General features: G+C 59.1%; 1 protein-coding gene across 3 annotated transcripts; it reads left to right on the forward strand.

Moving 5' to 3' along the window:
• Positions 1 to 211: 211 nt before the first annotated feature.
• RINL (Ras and Rab interactor like) lies at positions 212 to 6968 on the forward strand. Of its 3 annotated transcripts, XM_051846679.2 has the most exons (12): positions 212 to 281; positions 1374 to 1462; positions 1658 to 1817; positions 2820 to 2922; positions 4112 to 4184; positions 4267 to 4331; positions 4536 to 4691; positions 4780 to 5217; positions 5352 to 5645; positions 5874 to 6005; positions 6159 to 6322; positions 6405 to 6968. In XM_051846679.2, the coding sequence occupies exons 2-12, from the start codon at positions 1413 to 1415 to the stop codon at positions 6465 to 6467; spliced, it is 1698 nt and encodes a 565-aa protein (XP_051702639.2). In that variant the 5' UTR covers positions 212 to 281; positions 1374 to 1412; the 3' UTR covers positions 6468 to 6968. The 3 variants fall into 3 exon arrangements, with proteins under 3 accessions (XP_051702639.2, XP_069918342.1, XP_069918343.1); XM_070062242.1 differs by lacking the exon at positions 1374 to 1462 and having other exon boundaries at positions 226 to 281; XM_070062241.1 differs by lacking the exons at positions 4112 to 4184; positions 4267 to 4331.
• The last annotated feature ends 5588 nt before the right edge of the window (positions 6969 to 12556 follow it).

Genomic DNA, 12556 nt, shown 5'->3' on the forward strand with positions numbered 1-12556 from the left:
TGGAGGGAAGGGGTCAGAGCTGGGGCCACTCGGGAAACAGACCCTGTGCCGGCTCTCTGGAGACGCGGAGCCAGGGGCGCGGGGGGCTTCGTGGTCTGAGCTCTGGATTCCCAGCCTGGCAGAGCCCCTTCCGCCAGAACCCAGTGACTTAAGGCGTAAGGGCCGGAAAGAGGGGAAGGTTCAGATACCCCCAGCCCCGCCTCTTCCCCTGCCCGGTCAGCTTCCTCTCTACAGGGGAGACTTTCACTTCCTGCTCCTCCAAGCCTCCCCTCTGAGAACAGGTAGGGGCCCCCAGGGACCAAGCATCTGGTGTCTTCACCCTCCCCCATTGCCACCCTCTGGCCCCAGGCAGCTGCCCCACCCAACCCTCCTGGGCAGCAACCATGAAGGCAGGGCAGGCATCTGCCACCCTCTCCCCACCCCCACCTTCCTGCTGTCCCCTGGCGGGTGCACCTGCCCTGCCTCCTCCCCGTCACCCGGGTCTTCCCAGGCTGGCTACTGTGTAGCTGTTTATTATCCATATTCTAGGCGCACCCCTAAGAGGGTGGAAGCTCTGGCAAGGGCTGGTGGATGGATGGGTGGATAGATGAGTGCGAGGACAGACGGACGGGTGTGTGGGTGGTTTCCTGCTCCTGGGCTGCCCTGGGGAAGATACTCAGGAGTAGCACCTCTGGGCGGTGGACATACGGGTTTCCCTGTAGAATCCTTTCGTCTTGTCTGTGTTCAAAAAGGTTCCTGAGAGTGCTGGAAACACTGCCTCCATGCCCTGGGAAGGGAGGAAGAGGGAATGTTGCATTGCGTTTGGCGAATTTATGTAGCATCTACTACGGGCTGAGAACTTCTCCAGGTGGCCCCATTCCTACAACTACACTGGGGGTTACCAGCTGTTGTCTTGAGTCCTCTCCTTGCAAAACTGGCCTCTCTCCTGGGACTCCCCGATCTTCCCACCACCCAGCAGCTACATCACCCCTGGGGTGGGGGTGTTAACCTAGCGACCTAGAGGCCCTGGCCCCATATCAGAGCGCCTGGCTTCCATTCCTGATTCTAATTGCCTGCTGATGCAGACCCTGGGAGGCACAGTGTTGGCTCGAGTCACTGGGTCCCTGCCACCCACATGGCGACCTGGATTGAGTTCCTGGCTTTGTCCTGGCCCAATTCCAGTCGTTGTAGGCATTTGGGGAGTGGACCCGTGGAGGGGAGCACTTTCTCTCTCTCTACTTCCCCCCGACCCTGCAAAAACTAACCCCTGGCACAGCCAGGGGCCTCGGGAGTCCACTCTGATTAGTCAGGGTCCCTGCCATTGTGGTTGCAAAGATTTTGATCATTATTCCCCCTGGGCTGAACAACCCTGAGTCTCACCTTCCTCCCCACAGAGGCCAGGCCATGGCTCAGTGGCCATCTGCATCCTGAGGATGGCCCAGCCAGAGGACCAGGCCTCTGCAGCCCCCACCAATGGGGAGAGGTGAGACTTGCTGGGTCCAAGGTCTCCATCTCCTGACCTTGGGCCCAGAAACCTCTTCCATCCATTGCCCCTCCCTGGGACCCTGAACCCCAACTCTAGCCCTTTGTCTTTGGGCTGCCCCTTCCTGCACCTTTAGCCACCCCCTGTGTCCAACTGCCCAGCTCTGACCCCTGACCAGGACTCTGCACACCCCAGGTTGGTCCCATTGCGGGAGAATGGAGCAGGCGAGACCCCGCTAGGGGTCCTTAGCATCCGGGAGCCACTTCTGCGCCTGCAGAGGACACAGGGGGTGTGGCAGGTCCCAGAGCTGAGTGACCAGGATGCAGAGGCCATGCTGGAGCTGTGGCCACTGGGGGTGAGTACGACAGCTGGGCACCCGTCCTGACCCTCCCCGTGACCCCTATATCGGCCAGGACCCTGCTGGCTGCTGCAAACCCAGGAGGCTACTTATAGATGCAAATGACAGAAAAACACGGAGGTGGGAGTAGTTGCTATCAGAAAGGTCTGGATCCTGAGCCGCAGGCGGCCGACTGAATTTCTCTCCAGGCCATGGCTTGGTTTTGTTTTCAATCATGGGGAACTCTGGCTGTTCGGAGCTGCAGTAACAAACACCCATTCTTCAGTGGCTCCCACCAACAGGGATGCATCTCTGGGACGTGACGAGAAAGGCGCACAGCTCGGCAGCAGCAAGGCCGGCCTCTCCTTGTGGTCCCTTGGACTTTCCCTGTGGTCGCCCGAGGGCTGCCCCGGGTCCAGGCAGGAAGAAGGGAGACACCAGTTGCACCTGTTTCTTTTACCAGGAAAAGCAAAAAATCCTTTGTGGTGGATTCAAAAAATTCCCATGGGGGATGGGGAGTTGTATGTTATAAAGCTCCCCTGGGAGTTGTACAGCCGGAGCTGAGAGCCACTGCCAATATCAGTCACCACCCACCTGTTAGAGCCAAGAGTTCTGTTAGGAGTGTGGCTGGGACAGATTTTGAGCAGGCAAACAGCAGCTGTCCTCCACTGGCTGTCCCCAGCTCAGGGCACATCCCACCAGCTCACCAACTCGTGCACAAAGAGACCTCTCTCCAAAGAGCTCCGACAAAAATCCCACGGAAGAAGTCGCTCAGCTGAGCTTGGGTCATGGCCACCCCTGGCCCCAGCAGTGGGCAGAAACCACAGGCATCCCATTGGCTCGATCGGGTGCTGGTCACCCACTGAGGCCTTAGGGGAAAGAGCCCCATGCCCCTGGGCTGGGAGTCGGGAGAGTTTCCCAAAAGGACACTGGGGCATAGAACCTAACACAGAAGAAATGAATGCTGGACACCGCGCCCACCTGTGTCAAACTGATCCCCCACCCCCACCCCCACCCCAGAGTTTCCTGGTTACAGGACACGACCCCAGCCATACTCTGGTGTTGAAGACAGGACCTGCTCCTGGAGAAGTCAAAACCTACAAGATCCAGAAGCTGCCTGGAGGTGAGGCCCCTGTCCCGAGGGTTCAGTGCACGGCACATTTATCACCAAGATCTTTCAGATTTACTCCCAGAACGTAGGCAACCCCCCCACCCCAGCCCTCTGCCTCCCTCACCCAGGTCTGAGCCCCCAACACCTTTTGCCTGGACCCCTGCCCTCTTCCCATTCCTCCCTCTCCTCAATTCATTCTCAGTACAGCAGCCAGAGTGGTGTCATCAGATGTCAGTCACGTGTTCTACTTCCCAGCCCCAATCCTGCAAAAGGCATGTGACATAAACTCCAAGAGGCTGGCGCTGAGGGCGTGGCTGGGATACCACTTAGGATGCCTGCGTCCCATATTGGGGATGCCTGGTGCAAGTCTCAGCTCCTCCACTTCCAATCCATCTTCCTCCTGATGCACACCCTGGGAGCAAGTGATGGCTCAAGTAGTTGGGTCCCCGCCACCCTTGAAGAGGTCTCGGATTGAGTTCCAGGCTCCTGGCTTCAGCCTGGCCCAGCCCTGGCTGTTTGGGGAGTGAACCAGTAGACTGAAGATGGATCTCTCTCTCTCTATTTCAAGTATATAGATAAACACTCCTCGGCACGGCCTAACAGGTGCTGTGTGTTCCAGCCCCCGTCCAGCCCTCCGCCTACTGCCCCTTGTGCACTTGGCTCCAGCCACACTGCTCTCGGCTCTGGTGCTCAGCACCGTGTCTTCCAGCTGAAGGGCCTTTGCTTCGTTCTCCCTGCACGAACGCTCCGCCTGAGTGGTTGCCCTACCTCCGTCCTCCAGGCCTCTGCGGAAGCCCCACCTCCCCTGACCACCACAGCCGAGATGGCTCCACCCCCTTTCAGTGGCTCCGTCTCCCTCCTAGCGCTCAATACAGCACACACGCATCTTTGCGTATTTGTTTGTCCATTTCTCCCCCGCCCCCAGCCGCACTAAAAGTTAGGCTAGAGGAAGACAGCGAACTTGTCTCCTTTCTGACAACTGTATTTCCAGTGCCTGGAAATAAGAGTTTTTTTCTAATGCACGAATCCTACTTGGTGGCCTAAGTGGGACGCAAGGGTCAAGCTGCGGGGGAGGCAGGCGACTCCGAGTGATGGGGCTTCCGTGTACTGAGGGTCTTGGGTGGGGTGGGGTGGGCTCGCAGCCATGGGAAGAGGAGGCTGCTGCCCTCCAGGTGTTCTTCCTCCCCCGCCCCCCTGCCAGGTGTGTTTCTAGATTCCTCCAACCTCTGCATGCCGGATCTGCCCCACCTCCTGGCCTTCCTATCAGCCAGCAGGTAGGGGCCACCTGTCACATTAGCAAGGGAGCCTCTCCCCAAGACACCCCACCCACACCGGCTCCCACTCTTCCTCTCTCAGGGATGTTCTGCCCAGAACACTGCTCTTGCCCCCTTCTGCTCTAGGGCCTGGAGGTGAGCACACAGGTGAGGCACGGTCCTCCAGAGGGGACCGCCTGGAAGGAGCCCGGCTACTGGGATGGAGGGAGCTGGGGAGCTGGACTTCAGGGCCTGAGTGAGGAGGGAGCCAGAGACTTGGAGCTCAGCACCCCCAGGAATGGGGGGCTGGGAACTAAGCCTCCTGCTGGACCCTTGGTCACATGGGACACTCCTGCCTTCCTCCCGCCCCAGGCGCTCTGCAGACTGGCAGGGTCCAGGCTCAGACCTCAGCCGGGGCACTCTTCGTGCTCAACCAGCTCTACCTGGAGACTCACTCGGGCTCAGGGGTGCAGCAGGCCTCCCAGGAGCCGGAGCCGGAGCCGGAGCCTGCCCAGAGAGAGTGTCCAGGTCAGCTGGGGGGGGGGCTGGGCCCTGAGGGAGAAGGGGGCTGCAGCCGCTGCTCTGCGGGACCCCCCAACCACGTCCTCACATCCAGCCCCCAGGAACCCCAGGCCACACCGAGTCTCCTGGGTGGAAGGGCCGCTCAGCCTGGAAGTGCAGTGTCTGGGGCCAGCTCTGGCCAGCCTGGAGGAGGAAGAGGAGGAGGAGCAGGAGGAGGAGGAGGAGCAGCCGCAGCAGCAGGAGGATGACTATGAAGATGAGGAGGAAGGCCCCGAGGACGTGCTCACCGCCCACGTGCGGGCTCTGGCCAGGGCACGGAGCAGCTACGTGGCCCGGCAGTGCCGGGACCTCCGAGTGCGCCTCACCTCCTATTCCGGGAGCCCCCACAGGCCCGGGGACCCGGCCACCGAACTGCTGCAGGACGTGAGGCACCTGCTTAGCGACCTTCAGGATCACCTGGCGAAGGACCCCAGCGTCAGGGCCATCTTGGGGATCAGGGGGCCTAGAGACCCCCAGAAGCACGAGGAGCTTGGTAATGGGGAGGACTGAGAGGGGACCCCGCGGGCACGCCCATGTCCACACTCGTGAGTGGCCAGCAGCTAAGCCGGCGTGGCGGTCAGCCGGGTAGCCAGAATCAGCCCAGTGGCCCCACCCGTGTCCCCGCAGGCCCCACGGTGGAGGCGGCCGTGTGCCGGGCGGTGCTAGCGCCCCTGAAGCCAGCCCTGTGGATGCGGCTGCGGACTCTCCGCGCTCCGGAGCTGCGAAGACTGCGACGGCGGCAAATGGCCCTGCGCGCAGGGGCGGGGCCGGAGGGGCAGAGCCCCGGGCCGACCCGCCGGAGCCGCATCCACGCGCGCCTTGCGCGCCTCCACGCCGCCTGCGCCCCGCGCCGCAAGGTGGCGCTACTGCTGGCCGTGTGCAGCGACGTCTACGCGGGCCTGACTCTCGGCGAGAACCAAGGTAAAGGCGGTGGGGGTGGGGGTGGGGTGGGGATAGGGGTGGGTGGCCACGCAGCGGGGTGTGGGACAGCGGGAGGGCTGGGGAGCCCAGTGGAAGGCACCTGTGCGCACCATGGGGCGCAGGTGGCTGGGGTCCAGGCGGTTCGGGCAAGGTGGAATGGGAGGGGATAGCATAGCAGGTACCGGCGCACCCGCACACAACCAAGGACCCGCCCTCCGCCTTCCCCAGAGCCCCAGGGGGCCGACGCCTTCCTGCCAGCGCTTACAGAGGAACTGATCTGGAGTCCAGACCTCGGGGAGACGCAGCTGGACGTGGAGTTTCTTATGGAGCTCTTGGATCCCGACGAGCTGCGGGGAGAAGGTGAGCCCTCGCCTCCAAGGCGCCGGACACAACAGGGCACCCTGGGGCCAGCCCAAGCCTCAGGCTGCCTTCCCGGGCCCTGGGGTAGGGAAGGGGGCGAATGCCGGCGGGCACGGGCCCAGCGGCCGCCCGGACCTCCCTCTTCGCCCTCAGCTGGCTACTACCTGACCACGTGGTTTGGGGCGCTGCACCACATTGCCCACTACCAGCCCGACGCGGGCCGTGCACCACAGGAGCTCAGCTCTGAGGCCCGCGCCTCCCTGCGCCATTGGCACCGGCGGCGGACGCTGCACCGACAGGACCATCCCGGTGCCCAGGTGACCGCCCAGCTGGGCAGCAGGTGGAGGGGAGGGTGAGGTCTGTTGCCCTTGTCACCGGACCTCCTCCCTCTCCCCACAGGCCCACCTGCCCTTTGAGGAGCCTTGGGCAGTAGAGACCGTGCCGGGGACCGGTGGTAATTAGGCAGGCCTGTTCTTGTCCAGCGGGATCCAGCGTAGCCTGGGACCACGCTGATTCCTGCCCGCTGGGGCTTAGGAGCAGCCAGGAGACTGGCCTGACCGCTGAGCCGTTGCACTGGCTGTTCCTGCTTCCTGCGATGCCCTTCCTGTTGCTGTCACCATACTGCTCTTCCCTCCCCTCCCTCAAACCTATAAGCAGATGTCACCACTGGGGTGGGGTGGGGTCTCCCACTCACCCCTAAGAGGGTACCTTCTTTGCCACAACCCTCCCTGTGGTAGACAGAATAATGCCCCCTCCAGAGGTGTGCACACCCTGGTGCCCAGAATTCCGGGATGTGGAACCTTACATGGTGACAAGGGCGGAGTGGCCTCTGGGGGCTGATAGGGACCAGGGAGGGGCTTCCCCTAGAGCTTCCAGAGGGAGCTTGGCGGTGATTTGAGACCTCCAAGGCCCGTGCTGGACTGGTGACCTCCAGGTGATAATAAACTTGTGTTTTCCAAGCTACCAAGATCGTGATGAGTAGTTGCAACAGCAACAAAAAATGAATATACTTCTTTACCTCATTTTTTCTCCCCCGTTTATTTGCATGAAAGGCAAAGGCAGCAGAGAGGGAGAGAGAGATCTTCCGTTTGCTGGTTCACTCCCCCAAATGCCTGGGACAACTAGTGCTGGGCCAGGCCAAGGCCAGGCGCCTGGAACTCCACCCAGGCCTCCCGTGTGGCTGGCAGGGACCCAAGCAGTTGAGCCATCATCCACTGCCCCCCAGGAGGCATTAGCAGGGAGCTGGATTGGAAATGGAGTAGCCAGGCTGGAACCAGCACTCTGATATGAGATGTGGGCATCCCCGGTGGCGGCTTAACCCGCTGCGCCACAGCAAACCATCTCATGTATGAGAGGCCTTCCAAAGGTTCATGGAAAATGTATATTATAAAAAAATTATGCATGGATTTTAAAACTTTTTTGCAACAAAATAAATTTATCTTTTTAGTTGTTTGTTTGTATTTATTTATTTGAAAGGCAGAGAGAGAGAGAAGGAGAGAGAGAGAGAGAGCGCTCCCACCTGCTTGCTGGTGAGAGTTGAGGCTGGGCCAGGCCAAAGCTGAGAGCCAGGAGCTCAGTCCAGGTCTCCACGGGGGTGGCAGGGACCCAGGGACTTGAGCCATCACTGCTATCTCCCAGGGTCTGCATTGGCAGGAAGCTGGAGTCAGGAGCCTGAGCCAGGGCCAGGAATCCAACACAGACTCCTATGGGATGTGGATTTTTTTTTTATGATTTATTTATTTGAAAAGCAAAGTTACAAAAATGGAGAGAGACAGAGAGAGAATATTCCATCCACTGGTACGTTCCCCAAATGGCCGCAACAGCCAGGAGCCTGGAACTCCATCCAGGTCTCCCAAATGGGTGCAGGGGCCCCAGCACTTGGGCCATCTTCCACTGCTTTCCCAAGTGCATCATCAGGGAGCTGGATCGGAAGAGGAGCAGTCAGGACTTGAACCAGCACCATATGGGATGCTGGTGTTGTAGGCAGCAGCTTGACCTGCTACGCCACAACGGCTTGCCCCTTAGCCAGCATCTGTCCCTAAACTTTTAATTTCATTGTCCATGAACTTTTGGAAATACTCTTGTACTTATTCGTTGTGCTAATTGTGTTCATTCTCTCTCAACTTAGAAGGGCATTTTCCAGCGGAAATACAATGAAAACCACATGCATAATTCTAAATTTCTTAGTAGCTACATTAAAAGAAACTTTAAAAAATGAGACTAATAATATATTTTGTGTAACCCAGCATACCCCAAATATTATCACGTCTACGTAAAAGCACTGTTTCAATTATTGAGATTTTTTTTAAAGATTTATTTATTTTTTACTTGAAAGTCAGAGTTACACAGAGAGAGGAGAGGCAGAGAGACATAGAGAGAGGTCTTCCATCCGATGGTCCACTCCCCAATTGGCCAAAATGGCCAGAACTGCGCCGATCTGAAGCCAGGAGCTTCTTCCAGGTCTCCCACACAGGGGCAGGGGCCCAAGCACTTGAGCCATCTTCTTATGCATTTGCCAAATCTCTGAAATCCCCTGAATAGTTTGTGCTTGAGCACATCTCGGCTTGACTGGCCACATTTCTGTGTGTGAGAGCTGCACGGGGTTTCTGACAGCACAACTTTTTAATATCAGCTCCATTATATAAAATCCTGTCCATTTATAGCTGTTTCTTTTGTGTGTGTGTGTGTGTTTTGTTTTTTTTGTGTTTTTTTTTTTTTTTTTTTTTACAAGCAGAGTGGACAGTGAGAGACAGAGACAGAGAGGAAGGTCTTCCTTTGCCGTTGGTTCACCCTCCAATGGCCGTCGCGGCCGGCACACCGTGCTGATCCGATGGCAGGAGCCAGGTGCTTATCCTGGTCTCCCATGGGGTGCAGGGCCCAAGCACTTGGGCTGTCTTCCACTGCTTTCCCAGGCACATTAGCAGGGAGTTGTATTGGAAGTGGTGCAACTGGGACTTGAACCGGCGCCCGTATGGTATGCCGGTACTGCAGGCGGTGGCTTTACTTGCTACACTACAACACCAGCCCCAGTACAACAACTTTTGACAAGTTTGGCAGTCTCTTAAAAAGTTAAATACAGGGGCCAGTGTCGTGGTACAGTAAGTTAAACTGCCCCTTGCAATGTCTGCATCCCATATCAGAGTGTGGCTCTAGTCATAGTTGCTCTGCTTCCATTCCAGCTCCCTGCTAATGCACCTGGGAAGGCAGCAGCAGATGGCCCAGGCGCCTGGGCCCCTGCACTCAGGTAGGAGACCTGGATGGAGTTCCTGCCTCCTGTCTTTGGCCTGGTCAAGCCCTGGCTGTTCCAAGCATTTGGGGAATGAACCAATGCACTGAAGATCTCTCTCTCTCACTCTCTCTCTGTCACTTTGACTTGACTTTCAATAAATGAATAAATATATATATCTATTTAAAAGTTAAATCTATATCTTCCACAAGATCTAGGCATTCCATTCCTTGGGACATACGCTAGAGAAAACACACACACACACACACACACATGCTCACACAAAGCCTCGGGCACATTTGTAGCGCCTTTATTAATTTTTCCAAATTGGAAATCACCCAGCAACGTAGATAAGGGTCCACTTAACGCCATGGGATGCTGCCGCTACAGGCGGCAACTTGCATGAATTTCAGAACAACGATGTTGAGTGGGGAAAGCCAGGCGTCAGAAGGTGCGATGTCATTTCATTCTGGAACATGTGAAGTGCCCTGCAGTGACAGGGAGCGGGTGGGGGTGGCGTGGAGGCCCGGGAGGGGGTGACCAGGAGGCTCAAGGGCGCGTCTGGGGATGCGGGAGACGTCCTTGCAGTTGGGGCGGCTTCACAGGTGAGCACCCAAGTCCAAACCCAGCAACCCGAGGATGCACACCTCGAACATCCTGGTCTCTGCCCGCATCCAGCCGGGGGAGGGAAGGCTTCGCAGGCGCGTTTCGCGGCTGACGGCCTGTCCTCCGTGGGGCTGGCTTTCCCCGACAGCATCCGAGCTCTCAATCCGAGGCCCAGGAGACCACACAGCTCCTTCCACCGGGAGCCTGAAGAGGTCACAGCGCAGAAGGCCACCCTTTGCTGAAGCCTGTTTCTCCCGCTGCCGCCTGTTGCCACAGTTCTCTTCTGAGACCCTGAGTTCACACGGGACCAACTTCTTGAATGGTGCTAGGGGAAAAATGAGCCCATGCCCAGGAAATGGAGACCCCCCCCCCCCCGCAGATGGGCACAGGGCTACTGAATCAGGACAGGCGGGAAGGCGGAGTGGGCGGGGAGAGGGGACAGGGACAGAGGGCAGTCGCTGGCAGCACAGGTGGGGTCAGCAGGCATGGTTACGGGGAGACAGGTCCCCAGCCCGCGTACACAGATGCAGGCGAGCGGCAGGTGGAGTCGTGGCCGCAGCAAGGCCTGGGTTTTACTGAGGTGAGCGGCTGACGGGCGGTGGACGGACTTGAGCTGCAGAAGGGAGTGAACCTGAAGCGAGAGGGGCAGCGAGCGAAGAGTGAGCTGGGAGCCGTCCGCCCGCGGCCTCGGCCCTGCAGCCGGGTGTCAGTCCGCCCTGAGAAGCAGCGGGTTCCATGCCAGGGGCACCCACGCGAGGTCGCTGAGCAAGGGGAGCCAGCCACGGCCGGCGGGAGTCCACGCAGGGGCGGGTCCTGGGAGGCAAGGGAGAGGAGACGGGTGGCTGCCGGGGGAATGGAGTCTGAAAATGTTCTGAAATCAGACACTGGACATGGCTGCACGGCTCTGGGAGTGCCGTGACCATCACCAAGTGAACACTTAGAAAGACTGATTGATTTGCAAGGCAGAGTTATAGGGGGGAGGGGAGACAGACTGATCTTCCATCTGCTGGTTCACTTCCCAAAAGGCTGCAATGGCTGGGGCTGGGCCAAGCTGGAGCCAGGAGCCTGGAACTCCATTCAGATCTCCCACATGGGTGGCGGGGGCCCAAACACTCAGGCCATCCTCTACTGCTGTTTCCCAGGCCACAGCAGAGAGCTGGATCGGAAGTGGAGCAGCCAGGACTCGGGCGCCCATATGGGAAGCCAGCATAGCAGGCGGCGGCTTATCCCGCTGTTGTGACGCCAGCTCCCAGACCCCGCTTTCAAAACAGATCAAAGACTTGTGGGTTGCAGCCTCTCCCTGGCCTCCACCCTCATTGCACCCACCCCCTCCTCCAACCGGGACCGTGGGATCAGATCCCGATGGTTTTCCCGTGCCTGCCATGTCTCCAGTGTCTCCCATACCACCCCATGTGGCCTCAGGGACCCTTCTCCACTCAGAATCCTCCCAGGGGTCAGGAGACTGTCCCGGTCTCCCACGCAGGTGCAGGAGCCCAAGCACTTGGGCCATTCTCTGCTGTTTTCCCAGGTGCATTTGCAGAGAGCTGGATCGGAAGTGGAACAGCTGGGACTCAAACTGGCGCCCATATGGGATGCCAGGGTCTCAGGTGGCAGCTCCAACCCGCTGTGCCAGTGTCGGCCCCAGTCTTGTTCGCCATTTAACCCAGGTGTTCCAAATAGCGTTGGCTCAATACCTGTCTAGGGGATTAAAGAACGGCTCGAGGGCAGCTGTTAAAGGGCTGGGCCGCGTCAGGGGATTTGGTTGTTGTGTAAACACCGCAGGGTTCTGTTACACAGAGCATGCGGCGATTCTCAGGGGGCCCTGTGCTGTGCACACTGCTGATGCCTGGACCCTGAGGAATGGCAGGCTGCTCTTAGCTCTGATCCCACTAGAGCCCAGATTCCAGTGAGCAGACGCATTAAAGAAAACGGGGCACTGCGGCACCATCCTAAGATGGTACAGCAGATCAAGAGGAGCCAGGATTCTGTGTACAGGGACTGGTTAGGCTGAGTGATCGGGAGGGAACATTCGACCCCAGCCCTGTTGGATGGAAAAGGACAATGATCTAGAAAATCATCCGGGCAGTGGGAACAGCCAGACCAAGGCCCTGAGGCAGGGCTGGACAGGAGAGACGGTGTTTGTGGCACAGGTGCACAGCCAGCGCGGGGGTTTAGAAGGCCGGTGAGGGCCAGGCTATGCCTTGTGGTAGTCGCAGGTCTGCATTTCACCTCCTGGACCCGGGTCACCTCATCTGCGGGGTCGACCTCCGAGGTCCCGCGTCCAGGTTCCTCCGGGCCACCGCCCCGCCGCCAGGCCCCCCGAAGGCTGCACCAGTTCCCAAGGGCAGAGGGCAGCTTAGTGCAGCCCGTGGGCGGCTGCTGCTCCCAGGCCCGGGAGGGCACCGCGGCCTCGCCTCTGCTCCCACCTCCCGCGTTTAGGAGCTGTGGCATCCTGGCTGGGTCCCTCAGCCATGGAGCCCGTGTCTGCACCTGCACAGCACACACCCCAATACTTCCCCCAGACAGCCAGAATTGACGCGTGCACCCTAAACTTAGCCCCTGTCGGGCGAGGGGGTGGGGTGGGTTTGGGGACCAGGGACCTGGAGCCCGAACGCGGCGGCTCCACGGCCTCCCAGTTCTCTCCTGCTTCCGTTCCTCCAGTCCACCGCGGAGCTCCGTCTTGCTCCCGCCCTCCCCCCACCCCCGATTTTTCCCTAGG

The sequence above is a fragment of the Oryctolagus cuniculus genome, chromosome 18 (assembly GCF_964237555.1).
Source record: "Oryctolagus cuniculus chromosome 18, mOryCun1.1, whole genome shotgun sequence".
Classification (NCBI taxonomy): domain Eukaryota; kingdom Metazoa; phylum Chordata; class Mammalia; order Lagomorpha; family Leporidae; genus Oryctolagus; species Oryctolagus cuniculus.

What these genes read in the sequence shown, in the direction of transcription:
- RINL (XM_051846679.2), top strand. Translation starts at nt 1,413, where the DNA reads ATGGCCCAGCCAGAGGACCAGGCCTCTGCAGCCCCCACCAATGGGGAG. An exon ending in GCCTTCCTATCAGCCAGCAG is followed by an intron (nt 4,185 to 4,266) that starts GTAGGGGCCACC and finishes TTCCTCTCTCAG; the next exon opens with GGATGTTCTGCCCAGAACAC. An exon ending in CGACGAGCTGCGGGGAGAAG is followed by an intron (nt 6,006 to 6,158) that starts GTGAGCCCTCGC and finishes CTTCGCCCTCAG; the next exon opens with CTGGCTACTACCTGACCACG.